General features: G+C 46.5%; 2 protein-coding genes across 3 annotated transcripts in view; both read left to right on the forward strand.

The window, feature by feature from the left end:
- NCBP3 (nuclear cap binding subunit 3) overlaps nt 1-14391 on the forward strand; it is a 47426-nt gene extending 33035 nt beyond the window's left edge. The window contains exons 8-14 of one of the 2 annotated variants that reach the window (XR_008629086.1): nt 983-1082; nt 1370-1473; nt 3342-3642; nt 6296-6450; nt 7383-7544; nt 7704-7781; nt 8232-8363. Coding sequence is in view for 1 of the 2 variants with exons in the window: in XM_055129818.1 (XP_054985793.1) it covers nt 983-1082; nt 1370-1473; nt 3342-3642; nt 6296-6450; nt 7383-7544; nt 8232-8394; nt 8871-8979 (1094 nt within the window). In the remaining variant the exon portion in view is untranslated. Of the gene's footprint in view, nt 1-982; nt 1083-1369; nt 1474-3341; nt 3643-6295; nt 6451-7382; nt 7545-7703; nt 7782-8231; nt 8395-8870 lie in introns of those variants that run through there. The other variant, XM_055129818.1, reaches the window with a different exon arrangement.
- The window catches only part of ITGAE (integrin subunit alpha E), a 77145-nt gene continuing 75382 nt past the window's right edge, over nt 12865-14627 (forward strand). Inside the window, 1 exon segment of the mRNA XM_055132213.1 lies at nt 12865-12928. Within this exon segment, the coding sequence (XP_054988188.1) occupies nt 12865-12928 (64 nt within the window).

Raw genomic sequence — 14627 nt, forward strand, 5'->3', positions numbered from 1 at the left:
TCAGAAGCCAAGGGTTTGTGGCTTTTTTTTTTTCTCTTTTTCGGTCACACCTGGCGATGCACAGGGGTCACTCCTGGCTCTGCATTCAGGAATTACCCCTGGCGCTGCTCAGGGGACCATATGAGATGCTGGGAATCGAACTCGGGTTGGCCGCGTGCAAGGCAAATGCCCTACCCGCTGTGCTATCACTCCAGCCCCAGGGTTTGTGGTGTTTTAATGTAACAAATCAGATCTTTTCTACATTTACTCATTTGAGTGACAGTTTGAGTACATTCGAAATATATGGAACCATGCTGCTCTCTTTAGGCCGGTTTGAGGAATATCGGAAGAACTGGTTAACCAGTCTGTGATATTACAAAGGATAGTGGTAGTCTATTTCTTAAAATCTTAATGGAATATTATCAGTCAGAAATGAGTATCATGTTTCAGAGCTCAGCAAAACCACCTTGTCTAGAAATCCTTTTTGATTCTGAAACCTGTAATGATGGAAGTTTAGGTGCTTGTTGAAACTTTGTTTTTATCTGTTGTTTCTTTATTTTTTGATTTTTGACCCATACCTGGTAATGTTCAGGGATTACTCCTGGTTCCGCTTAGGGTTCACTCCTAGTCAGGCTTGGGGGATCATATGGATGCCGGGGGTCTAACCTGGGTTGGCTGCGTGCAAGGCAAGCACTCTACCGCTGTGCTCTCTGTCCTGCCTCTGTTGTTTGCTTGTTTGTTTGTTTGTTTGAAGTGTGAAGTCAGCTTCTTCAGAGCACCGGATCTCATTCCTCTCCAGACTTGGCCTCACTCCTCCCCACTGCTCTGCTTCACAAGCTTGCGGATTGAATGCTTACAATGCAGCTGTCTCTTTGGCTGGCTGATGGGGCTGATGTGTTTCTCACTATGGAAAACACTTGACCTAATTTTTGTTTTTGCAAGCCACTAATGTTGTCTTCACACCCACAGGAAATCCTTGGTAATGATTGTAATTAATTTTTAGATGACAAAAAGGAGCTTGGAGCAGCCAGGAGAAGTCAGTATTATATGAAATACGGGAATCCCAATTACGGAGGCATGAAAGGAATTCTTAGTAATTCTTGGTAAGTCCAAACCCTTCAAATGCAATAATTTATCGCTTGCTTAAGCTTCTGGTCATCCTTCTGTTGGTATTTTGCCTTGGAATATCAGCACCGTTTGTGAACTTGAAAGAAGACAAGAAGGAAGAATTCAAGATTCTGAACTGTGGTAAATGGTGGGAGAGGCCAAGTTTCACTTTCATGTAGAACATCTCTGTTTTGGCACCTGCCATGAAGTCAGTGTGTAATTGAGATTAATGGGTGGATTCCCTGTTGTTTTTGATTGTGTGCTTATTTTGGCAATGTTTCAGGAAGCGAAGATATCATTCCCGTCGCATTCAGCGGGATGTGATCAAGAAGAGAGCTCTGATTGGGGATGATGTTGGCTTGACGTCCTATAAACACCGACATTCCGGTAGTTGCCTGCTCAGCTCTTGGGTAGACACATGTTTGGCTCCCGAAATCATATTTTTATGCTTAATACAGTCTTTTAAGGTTCCAAACTTTATCATCCTCTCTTCCTTGCCCTCACCCTCTGCCAACATATAGGAAAGTAAGTCAAGTCACAGTTAATTTTAAATTGCCCATGCAAAGAGGTCAAATGATTTTATAAAAGCTATTCTAACCCCAAAAGTGAAATGTGAAATAAAGAGAAGTAAAATAAGACTTTCCTTAGGAGTCTTATTTTTCTACTAGTAATGTCAGAAGCTGCATGACAAAACTTTTTTACATTATTTGATTTTAATGAGCTGATTTTATTGTTCCTTTGTCTGATAATGAAAGTGGCTGCTCTGTCTACTGTTTATGCTTGTTGGCTTGTGCACATAATGCTTCAAAAAAGTGGGGTATCGTGACTTGGTTTCATCTTTTTCCTCTTTCTTCTCCTCCCTTACTTTCCCCTCTTAGACTCCCCCCCTCAGCTTCCTTTTCTTCTAATTATGTTATATAAAGATTTATTGTTAATTTGAATCTGACCTGTGGAATCTTCTCCATGCTTTATAGAACTAGCCCAGTAGCATACAAAAAATGGGATAATATGCATACCTATCTCTAAGTGTAACAGGAGTACAGAAAAGTGAACTCTGCAACTTTTATTTAATGTTCAGAATTGTTATTTGAAATCTCCATCATGAAATGTGATGTGATCTGTCACACAGTTATACTTTTTTTCCAATTTGTTACTTAATTTTTTATCATATAATTCTTATATTCATATTAAAAAGCAAATGTTACCTGATTCTAGCCCTCTGATACAGACTTCTCATATTTTGTCTCTTTTCATAAGAAGTATAATTATTATGAACCTATACTTTATATTCTGCTTCTTTCACTTAGCATAAGCATTTTGGGGAGTGAACTTAAAGTTACAGCTGAGTTTTATTATTTGTGCTTATGCTTTATAAAGTCACCATGGATTTTGATGTTATGCTGAGGACCAGAGCTCTTGTGGTCCCATTTTCTCCCCCCACCCTCCTTTTTTCTGGCCACAACCAGCAGTGCTCAGGGGCCACTCCCATCACACTTAGCAGAACTGTGTGGTATTGGGGTGGAACCTGGAGTTCCCGCATGCAAAGCATGAGCTTCAGCTCTTTGAGCCAAGTCCCCGACCTTGGTACAGTTTTCTTAAGTTGATCAATATATCACTTTGTTTGATGTGTTTCTGTTTAAAGGTATCTTATTTGACACATTGATTCATTAACATTGGGTTCTGGGCCAACAGCACTGTAACTCATGCCTGAATTAAGCTTATCTAACAAACTTTGCACTACTCTTGAGAGCCATCTTAAACACTGAAATTACCAACAAAAGCCGTTAAACCGTGGAAAACATGGCACTCAATAGACTGCAAAAAATGATACTTGTTTACGGTATGAGCCGAAACAAGAAGGCAGTGTCACCTGGTTCGGCCTCAGCTAAGATTATGCATGTCTGACTTAGATTTTGTTGCCGCTCTGCGCATGTCCACAAAGGACCATAAAAGTGCTGTGAGGATTGAATCTGGAGTTGCCAATGAATTTGGCAGAGTTTTAAGTATAGCTGCTGAATAATGATGATCAGCTATATTGTAGGTAACTTTAAAATGCTCCGTCGGGTCAATAGATCATACCTGGCCAAACTCCTGTGGCCAGTATCAGAATGGCAAGCAGATTGGGACTCTCTTGGGTAAAGGTTCCTATAAGATCTCAGGCATGGGAACCCAGTCATTTGAAAAGGTCGTAGAATAGAAGACTCACACTTGTTAGTTGTAATGCTTTTCTAATGTTATTCGGTTAAATTCCTTAGGTCTAGTGAATGTTCCCGAGGAACCCATTGAGGAGGAGGAGGAGGAGGAGGAGGAGGAAGAAGAGGAGGACCAGGACATGGACGCTGATGACAGGGTGGTGGTAGAGTACCACGAGGAGCTCCCGGTGCCCAAGCAGCCCCGGGAGCGGAGTGCCTCGAGGAGGTCCAGCGCCAGCAGCTCGGACTCTGATGAAATGGACTATGATCTAGAACTGAAAATGATTTCCACTCCTTCCCCAAAGAAAAGCTTGAAAATGACAATGTATGCTGATGAAGTGGAATCTCAGTTGAAAAGTATTAGGTAAAAAAAATCTTTTCTTTGAAAAATGTTAATACTTTCGGTCCACACTCAGCGATGTTCAGGGCTTACTCCTGGTGGTGCTTGGGAGACCATATGGGGTGCCGGGGATTGACCCTGGGTCAGCTGCTTTCAGAGCAAACTCCCAACCCGCTGTACTCTCTCCAGTACTGGTAAAAAGCTTTTTTCACAGTTATTTATTTTTTTAATGCTCCTGATTTCCTCTTGATTTCTTAATTGGATTATTTTTTTAATATACTTTTGGTAACAGATGACGGTGGTGTTGACATTTAGTCTCGTGTAAAAGTCACTGTACCTCCCACGAGAGTGCACCAGCCCTCCTCCACTGTGCTTCCATCAACTTCTGTTTGCCTCATCTTCATTTATTAACTTTGCAATCACTTTTTAAAATTTGTTATTGCATCACAACAGTTACAAAGTTGTTCATGATTAGGTTTCAGTCATAGAATGTTCTAATACCTGTCCTTTCACTAGTGTATATTTCCCATCACCAGTGTCCCCAGTTTCCCTCCCACTCCCACCCCCAGGGTCCCCAATTTCTCTCCTGTTCCCCATCCCCCGCTCCAACCTGCAGGCATTTTTTTTTCTTTCTCTCTTTCTCTTTCTTCCTGGGAATTATGGTTTGCAGTACAGGCACTGAGAGGTCATCCTGTATATCCTTTACCTATGTTGAGTACTCAGTTCTTGTCCAGAGTGATCATTTCCAACTCTTATCTTTCCAGTTATTTTTATCTGTTCTGATTTTAGTTCTTTTAAGAATTTCAATAAAAATGCCTGTTTTTTTTCACTTTAGTATGCAAAAATACCATCCTTAAAATAACTACAGATAATGTGAAGAGTGAAAAATCAGCTATTATCTTACCCTTTTTTGTTTGCGTTTTGGATCACACCTGGGGGTACTTAGGATTTAGTCCTGGCTTTGTGTTCTGGGATCACTCCTGGCAGTGCTCTGCTGTATGGGATGCCAGGGAACAAACCTGGGTTGACCGTGTGCAAGCGAGCCCCCGGCCCACTGTACTATCTCTCTGGTCCTGTCTTACCCTTTTCTAAGACAACAACTTTTAGCAGTTGGGTAATAGCCTTCCGTCTGATTTTATGAGCATATCAAACACATAGACAAATTAAAGATATACTTGTTTAAAGTGAAATGATGCTGGAGGCTGGTGAGATAGTACTGTGGGGGGAGGTTGCCTTGCATGCAGCTCACTTGAGTTCAAGCTCCAACGCTCTGTATGTGCCCCCAGGCCCACTAGGAGTTATCCTTGAGCACAGAGCAGAAGTAAACCTTGAGTGCCATGGTTGTGGCCCCAAGTCCCCCACAACCGCCCTTCTTACCCCCCCCACTAGGTATGCTCTTTTGGGGGACACAGTCTCCCAGGCAGTGCTCAGGGCCTGGGGTACTGTTCCCAGTGATACTTGACCTGGAGGCTGGCTGCTTTAGCCTAGTGCTGCAGTGCTGCTCGGAGTCAGCAGCAGAGGGGCACCAGGCACTGCTTCAGATGAAGCTCGAGACTCCACGTCCAGCATGCACTGCGGCCCTTGGATCCATGCCCCTGACTTGAGTTACTCCATCTAGATTATTTTACAAGATGCTTTTTCCATTTAATAAATTGTAAACACCTGCTGTTTTTTCATCTATATCTAGTTCAGTATTTGGAAGTATAGTGATTTAGTCAAATGATCTCTTAATGGGCCTATTCTATTTGGGTTGGGTTTTATTTATTTTTTTAGTTGTTGCACCAGGTTTATAATTCCTCAAGACCCTGAAATAGTATGCATGTTTTAAAATGTGGTAAGCTACATTACCTTTTCTTTTCCTTTTTTTTTTTTGCTTTTTGGGTCACTCCTGGCTCATGCACTCAGGAATCACCCCTGGCGGTGCTCAGGGGACCATATGGGATGCTGGGATTCGAACCTGGGTTGGCTGAGTGCAAGGCAAACGCCCTACCCACTGTGCTATCGCTCCAGCCCCTACATTACCTTTTCTTCTGGAAAGATTTTGTTCTTGCTACTCCTGTTACCTGAATTCTCAGTTTTTCCTGGTGCCACATGCAGAATAATCAGGTTCTTTCAATGCACATCTCTTTTGCTGGCTAAGTAGATTCCTGAGGATAGAGCACATATGCACATCTCAAAGGGTTGGAATCTAGGGGTATTTTTTCTAAGTGTTCTTGACGGTCTGGAGAAAGGGAAAAGTACAGCTTTGTTATTTGGAGATGTTTCTGGGGGGAAATCCAGTCAGGATAATTCTTGTTCCTAGCCAGGTAGAGATCCCATTGGCAGAGAAGTCCACCCATTTGAGGAAGACTGTCGGGCAGGGAACATAGCTCTGTGAGAGAGTGCATGTCTCACCTGGGTATGACTCTGGGTTCTAGCCCTGGCACTGAAAAGACAAATTTATATGATAGACTTCATTGCGTCTCGATGACAACCAACTCACAGCCTGGTGGGCAGAGCCTTTGCAGGTCTCTTCTTACCCTTTGTCCCGGAAGAAGGATCCCCTGGCTCTTGTGGTCATTCACAGACAGCTGTGGGGACACCCTGCAGGAACCTGCAAGCCCCCACTGGTCTAGCTGATCTCGTTAGTGCAAGTTACTAACGGTTCCCTCACCTCCCCGACACACTTGTTTAAAAGGAACTCCATGAGGGCAGATACCCTTTCTACAAGCAATATCAAAAACCGAATTGGAAGCAAATTACCCACTGAGAAGTTTGCCGACGTCCGACATCTATTAGATGAAAAACGTCAGCACACGCGCCCACGGCAGCCAGGCAGCAGCACCAAGTCAGGTATTGCCACTCAGTTGTTCGTTTCATGGGGCAGAGTTGGGTTCTGGGATAAAATGTTGCAGTCCCTGGACTGGTACAGTTCTTCTGGTTGGTCATCTCTAAATTTGAGGGCTGGCACTGAAACTTTTGGGATATGAAAAGCAGTCAGACTTTTGTAATCGTAACTATCAGTATTGTTGTTCCAAACAATTCTTCTGCTCTGTATGTTATTGTTATATTTTATGTGTAGCATAGTAGGGACAACAGACTGATTTAGTTGGGTTGTTGTATAAATATTTATAAACTCGGACTATGGGCTGGAGAGATAGTATAGCAGATAAGGTGTTTGCCTTGCATGCAGCAGACCCCAGGTTCAATCCCCAGCATCCAATATGGTCTCCAGAGCCCTGCCAGAAGTAATTCCTGAGTGCAGAGCCAGGAGTAACCCCTGAGCACTACCATGTGTGACCCCTCCTCTCCCCCCAAAAAAAGATAAGGCAGTTGGTTTTCCCTCAGAACTTACTTTCTGGTACAGTCAATTAAGGTGTTTTTTTGTTTTGTTTTGTTTTGTTTTTTGCTTTTGGGTCACACCCAGCGATGCTCAGGGGTAACTCCTGGCTCTGCACTCAGGAATTACTCCTGGCAGTGCCTGGGGGACCATATAGGGTGCCGGGGATTGAATCGGGTGCCAGGGATCAAACCTGGGTCACCGAGTGCAAGGCAAAACGCCCTACCCACTGTGCTATGGCTCTGGCCCCTAAGGTGTTTTCTTTTGAGAACATTTTCATTTTCCTAGTGGATTCAGACTCATCACTGAGGCTGCATGCAGAAGCCTGATTTCCATCAGGCCCTGAGCCCTCCCATGGGAAGGTAAGACCCCAGGTCTTTGGAGAGCTCAGGTCCAAAGCACACAGCCTCGGTCACAACAGAACCCTTTCTCTCCTTTTTTCTAGATATACGCCAGCGGTTAGGAAAAAGACCGTATTCTCCGGAAAAGTCTTCTGGCAGTGACTCAGTGGTTCGGAGAGAGGCCTTTTCAGATGTGCACAGCAGGCTTGGCATGCCCAGACAGGACATTAAAGGCCTCTACTCTGACACCCGGGAGAAGAAATCAGGTGGGTAACAGAAGAGACCTGATCAGGTGGGGAGCGGGTGAGATCAGAGGACAGTGTGTGAAGAAGCACAGAGTTGTTTCTTAGCAGAAGGCAGGAAAATAGCGCATGTCAAAAATAAATTAATCTCCTGTTCCTTTATCCTCCTCATCGTCATGACAGTAACATTATGGAGAAGTTAGAAAATAGGAAAAGACCTCACCCTCGCTTCTTTCTGCTTAGTACAGAGGAATTTTTCTTGTATGTATACTGTTTTCTATTCTTTGTCCATATATATGCAGCTTTTTTTTTTCTATACAGCTTATTTCTACATCGTTACCTTTTTAAATAAAATGTATAACAGTACTATAAAATCCTAAGTACATGGTTCTCTGTTAGATAGTAATAAAATGTATTTCAGACGTGAGTGGTTATTGGGCAGAAACCGCGCAAGTTCACAGCGTAGCAAGCCAGGGTTTGCAGCATGGGCACTGGAATGCCATGGGAATGACTGACCCCTGGTGGAGGCAGGGACACAGAGCAGGCAGGGGCCGCTGGAGTAGAAAGTCGCTTGGGTGATTTTTGTGTGGTGGGAACATGGCCCCAAGCTGACTCTAGACCCTGCAGTTTGTAAGCAGGGGGCGAGTGCCCTGCATGAACGACTTATTTCTCAGCACGGACGGCTTGAGACGCCTTCTCTCTTCCAAACAGGTAGTTTATGGACTCGCTTAGGATCTGCACCCATGACCAAAGAAAAGGGCACGAAGAAAGCGGAACACAGGGCGCTTGGCACCGAGGAAGACGACTCCGAGCTGCAAAGGGCATGGGGGGCTCTGATTAAGGAGAAAGAACAGTCTCGCCAAAAGAAGAGCCGGTTAGATAACTTACCATCTCTCCAGATTGAAGTTAGTCGGGAAAGCAGCTCTGGCTCCGAGGCGGAGTCCTGATGCCCGGGGCTCTGGTGGCAGCCGCCCCCTCCCCCCCAGCCTGCCATTCTGGCACACAGGGTTGGGCGCGCAGTAGGGACTCCCCCTCGGGACTCGGCGCCCCTCTGCTGTATCATGCAGGCACCCTCGGCTCTTGCTGCCTCAGCAAGGCATCTTAAGAATGTGATGTGTTTTGAAGGGCATCTATTATCTATCTATTGCTGCAGAATTAAGATTTCCGGGCCCTCAATCCTTTCCCCAGTACCCCACAAGCTTTTACCCTTTGAGGCAAAGGGCAACCCTCCAGATTTTATAGAGGTTTTTCTTAATATTTTAAACATTGTGTCTTTTAAAAGAAATGTTTTACACAGTTCATCCAAAGAGCAGAGAACTGAACTTCTCACTATTGCCTTGGCCCTGACAGCTGTTCCCAGCACCCCTTTCCCAAGAAAAGTCAATTCCCAGGTGCTTATTGGACAGCCTGCGAGGGGGAAGATGAGGGAAGCTGCCAGCTCACCCTTCCAGGGCCCTAGTGTGGGGGCCGGTGCTCCTGGACCCGACTTCCGAGGCACTCCAGTGCGGCCCAGGTAGACGCCAACGCAGCGGCGAGCACATCCCTTCCTCCCGGGGACCGCGTGGCGGGCCTGTCAGCTCTCAGCTCCAAGTGAAGATCAAGTTCAGTGCGGTGGGATTTTTAGGAACAAAAACAAACTGTGACTTCTGGAATTTGGGGTGGATTTTTACGCTAGGGGTGGGGTCATTGGGTTAATGTTGAACAATTTTTAAGTCTGTATTATGTTTTAAAATATTAATGATTTAAAAGTTTAAATTTTTAATTTTTATATGTGAAAGTACTTCTTTTGGCTATAAGGGAAGCTCAAGTGGTGTCTTCTTACGTGCTGTTAAATATATATTATATACTTTGGAAGAAGGCAAAGAGCGGAGTCTCATTGTTTTTTAAATGACCCTAATTGTATAGTCTGTTATACATAGAATTCGACTTGCGTCCTGGCCATCACAGGGAAGAATTCATCCGTCAGCGATGGGTTCCTGTTGCTTATCGTCACTTTAAAAGTGACGTGTTTTTATTTATTCCTCTGTCTCCCAGTTCTGGCACCCGAGGTCATCTACAAAACTGTCAGATAAGAACAGACATTTTCATTCATTGTTTTGCAATATCTTCCGACTGACCATGAGAAAGGTGGCAGGTTTTTCCCTTGTTTTTTGTTTTCTTGTCTGATTTTCGTTTTGAAATACTTAATGGTTAGTTTCTCTGTAGGCTTAAAACTTGACTAGTGTATTACTTCAGTTTGCTGGCACTCAGAGGTTCAAGATCCTACGCCTGTGTCTGTTTGGCCATGTCTGCTCGGTGGTGGCGGGAAGGGCCCTGAGGCCCTGAGCTCCACCCTCTGGTCCCTCACGGGTGGGGAGTTGGCTTCTCCCTCCCTTCCCAAAGACGGGAACCTGAGACCATATACCTTTCCCCTTCCTCACAGGGGTGTGGGAAAGAGACGGTTTTGCTGTCTCTGCCAGTTGAGACCCGAGCTTTCTGAGGTTGCTGGCATGTCTGGCCTTGTGAAGCCCAGTGCTGAGAACCAGGTTCTTAGGGAAGGGTCCGAGGTGGGGAGTTGGCAGAACAAGAAGTCTCAGGGCCTGAGCGTCAGAGACCAGCTGGATGCCAGGCCAGGGCCCGAGCACTGGGCTTGGATGGTGCATCTCAGTGGTGCATCACTCTCCCCAGAGTGATGGGTGCATGTGAGAAAAGGGTGAAGGAGACAGCTGGTAGTATGCCCGAGGCTGTAGCCCCCAGTCCATGCCGCCTCTGGGCTTACTGGTGGGTTTACGTGTCCCTGCTGACCTGGTTCTCTACAGTGCTCAGGTGTCCTTCCTTCTTACTCTTTCAGCCAAGAGCCCTTCCCACCCATGTGGTGGGCACATCTATCCCGTGTCTTTCAGTTATTGCCAGTTTCCTGTAGAAGACAGGAAGGACTTCTCCAGGGTGGTGGCATAGAGGCAAAAGTGGGTTTGAGACCAGTCGAACCAAAAACAGTACCTACTTCAGTCACCTTGCTGGATATTTTGTTTTTGTTTCTGTTTTTGTGGGCACAGCCACAGCCAGTGGTGCTCAGGGCTCACTCCTGGCGAGCTCAGTGACCATACGGGATGCCAGGAATCAAACCCAAGTAAGCCACATATAAGGCAAATGCCCTGCCTGCCATACTATTGCTCCAGCCCTGCCTTGCATTTCTTTTTACACAGGACCAGGAAAAAATATCTTGGCATTCAAAGGGCAGGGCTGGGATGTTGTTTAGCAGTAGAGCTCTTGTAGCTCTTGCCTTATAGGTGTGCTCCCCCCCTGGGTTTGATGCCCCACCCCCCCATGCCCAAATTCAAGTTTTCCCCAGTGTATTTGCTTTTTTCCTGCCTTCACTCTCCAGTCACACGTGGGTTCTTAGATCTGGCAGCCTTGTATACGGTGCCCTGGCAGGCAGCTCCAGGAACTCTTACCTAGGCCTGCGATGGGCACCATGAGTGTGCTACACATCCCACACATGCAAGGCTCTAAACAGAACCCTCTCCCAAGGGACACCAGCTTCTCAGGAGGACATGTGGCACTCACCACAAAGCCAGTTCTCCCCCACCCCCTTGTAACCTGGACCCAGAAATCCCTGCTTTCTCTTTCTCCCTGTCCATCCCTGCAGCTTCCTCACCTGCTCTCTGCCCTCTTTCTCTTGCACTCTGCACAGTGTAGCTGAGGGATGCATTCACTGTTAACAGCTTTATTGAGAAGGAATTCACACACCTTACAGCTCAGGCCTTCAGAGTATGCACATGCAGACCAGGGTGGTGGAGCTCAAGTGGTGAAGCACATTCCTGGCACTGTGGGGAGCCCCTGAGTACTGCTGGGGTGCAGCCCCGATGCCCTCCCTGCAGCACCACCAGGCCCCACTGCCCTGAATTGCCAAGCCTGCCTTGTTGAGAGTAGCCCCGGGCTCCCTAGCAGTGCCAGGTGTGGCCCCTTTAAAGTCAATGAGACGCACACTTTATTGGCTTCTAGAATATTCACTGCATACACCCATCACCATAATCAGTTTAAGAAGGAGTTTATCACATGGGGCCCACTGGCAGCCATTCTTTTCCCCACTGACCAGCCACAGCTTCTGTCCCTACAGTTTTGCCCGTTGGGAGCATTCTAGTCGTGTATGTCATGATTGTCTGTGACTGTCTTCACTGAACACGATGTCTGTGGTGTGTCAAGTGTCATGCTTTATTTCCATTACTCAGTCTGTAGTGTATTCATGAACGTTCGCGTGCCCACATTTTGGCTTCTCTGAATCATGCCACTGTGAACATTCATGTCTAGGTGTTGCGTGGCTGCACATCTTTGCCACTCTTGAATTGTATCCTCAGAGTAACAATTGTTGGGTCATATCATAGCTTGTCTTTTAAGATACAAGCAGACTGTCCCCTTTTCCCCAAGGGACGGCATCATCGTCCATTCTCCCCAGCTGTGTATGAGAGTTTCAGTTTTCCCACATCCCCACATTTGGTATTTTCCAGTGTGACTTGAATCTTATTTGAGTTTGGATTTGCATTTCTCTGGTGACCAGATGCTGGGTTTTGGTTTTTGTTTTTGTTTGTTTGTTTGTTTTGCTTTTTGGGTCACACCTGGTGATGCACAGGGGTTACTCCTGGCTTTGCACTCAGGAATTACTTCTGGTGGTGTTCAGGGGACTGTATGGAATGCTGGGAATCGAACCCAGGTCGGCCGCATGCAAGGCAAATGCCCTCCCCGGTGCTATCGCTCCAGCCCTGCTGGGTATTTTTTTAAAAATGTGTCTCAAAAGGAACTTTTTTGTGTGCTTCTTTGTGTGTCCGTTTTGGTTTTGGGCCTTCCAGGGTGGAGCTCTCAGAGATGCAGCTGTGGCAGATTCCAGGGCTCAAACTCAGGCTTGGTGCTAGTGGGCCTGTGCTCTAGCAACTTCGCACTGTCTCCCCAGGCCAGGATGGACTTCCCTAAGTTCTGCCTGCCATTCCTCTGCTTAGTCTTCCCACAGTGTCAGCAGTGTCCTACGAAGAAGTTCTGAACTCAATAATAGCAGGCCCCTCATTTCCTCCCACCTCCCCCTGCCGTCTCTTCACTATTTCTCTAGACTCCTCTTGATTTCACGACCCGCAAGGCTCTGTCCGTCCGATCCTGCCAGGCCCTCCCTTTTCCTTATCTTCAGGAACTTAGAGACCCTTCCAGAAGACTGCCTTCAGCTCCAGAGCCAGGGTCCTTGCTATGTGTCTCACGGGACTGCCCCAGTGTAGTCTTGGTTCAGCCTGAGCTTGGTTCAGCCCGAGCTAGATCTGAGAGCCAGGCCCAAGGTAAGAATCACGTGGGATCAGAATGCATCCGCCCTGAGGCAGGCGCCATGTTGGCAGGCAGTGTCCTGAGGTTCAGCCTCGCTGGCTTCTACCTGTGCGGCATCAAGCGTGGTCTCAGGGTTGAGCATTAAGTGAGCACCAGTGCCTTGGTTGGCATGCTCATCCCTGCGGGGCGACGTCGAGCAAAATGCTTATTTTCAGGTGTTGGAATCATCCTGATGTAAGCAACTCATTTGTGAAGAGGCTCTTGGTTTGCAGAGACCAGGGACGGGAGCAGCGGAGGCTCAGGCTCGCCCAGGCCCACCTGCATGACTGCCAGTGAGTGTGTGGGCAGCCGAAGTAGCTCAGGGGACTTAGAATTGTTCTCTTTCCCTTGTCTTTTCTTTTTTCTTAAAAATAAAAATAATAACAATAATTCCAGACATGTATCATTGTGTTAACCTAGGTGAAATGTGTGTGTGATGCCAAATCACTGTATCCACCCACTCCTCAGGCCAGACCCCCTGGACACTGGCCTGTGCTGGCCTGTCCCTGCTAGACTGTGAGCTGGGAGAGCCGGGACCCTGCTCCTCTTGGTGGGGAGGGGGGGGGTTCCCCAGTCCTCACACCAGGCCTGGCACTTGGCAGACTATTCAGGAATATGTATCGGATGCACGTGTCAGCAGGCTGCCTCCTGCCGAAATGGTTTCTCATCTTCCTGCCTTGTACTTATGACACTTTTTGTCATGTGTTCTAGCCTGTGAGCTCCTGATGAGCAGGTGTCTTCGTGTTTCTCTCTCTCTGTTGTCCCACCAGGCCAGCCCAGGGGCTCTCGCGCCGACAAGGTGTTGGGGTCTGTGGCTGGATTGTGATCCGACCAGCTCTGGGCACTTCTGGCCGCCGGCTTGTCTAATTCTAGCTGAGGCCACCAGACTCAAAAGGAGAAAAATCAGGCAGAAATGCATAAACTGTACTCATGTGTTTTTAAATAATCATGTTCAAGAGACCTCCATTAAGTTCCAATTTTGATGATCTGGTCATATCATACTCGTTGGCCAGAGAGTTTTGTATCTCGTCCAGTCTGTGTTTTTTAGGAAGCTGCCGTCTGCCCCAGGGGGGAGGGTGAGAGGCACTGCAGAGCCTTCTGCACTGCTGGACCTGCTGGTGTGGACAGTGCAGGCAGCCCGAAGGCCCTGGACAAACGCTCGTTCTGGGCAGTAGCTCTTTGGCTTAAAGCAGTGCCCCACCCACACGGCATTTTAAAGTCATGGCGAAGTGCTGACTGGCATTTGGGATTAAAGCTAACAGCAGATCATGACTTCACAGGTTTAATTAATTATTGCACAAATACGTTTGATGTATAAGTATTTGCTTTCAAATCTAATGCAACAAAGAAGTCAGACCGTTTCTTTTCAGAACTGAAAGGACAAAATGTTTTTGATAATTTTAAGAACACGCTTGCTTCCAAGCAGATTGTTACTGCATAACCTGACCTACCTTAATCTACAATTTTTCTTACACGTTTATAAAATAAATCTTAGAATTAAAAATATGTATATACCATGGCATTTAAATAAATAAATAAATAAAAGTTCTCTAAACACATGGATGTTCCTTGGAGCACTTCGGGGAAATACTGGTTAAAAAAATTTGTTCCAAATGGCTCTGAGGCTCTAGGTGGGCCTTTGCTCTGTGAACCATATTCAGCCCACCCACATCCATACCCAGGTTCACAGGCCTCCCCGGGGGACTGCAGGGGTCCACAGCGTTGTGGACCACAGCGTTGTGGATGTGCCCTTTGAGTGCTTACTGAGGTGATGTACCCTCTCTC

This window comes from Sorex araneus, chromosome 3 (genome assembly GCF_027595985.1).
Source record: "Sorex araneus isolate mSorAra2 chromosome 3, mSorAra2.pri, whole genome shotgun sequence".
Classification (NCBI taxonomy): Eukaryota; Metazoa; Chordata; class Mammalia; order Eulipotyphla; family Soricidae; genus Sorex; species Sorex araneus.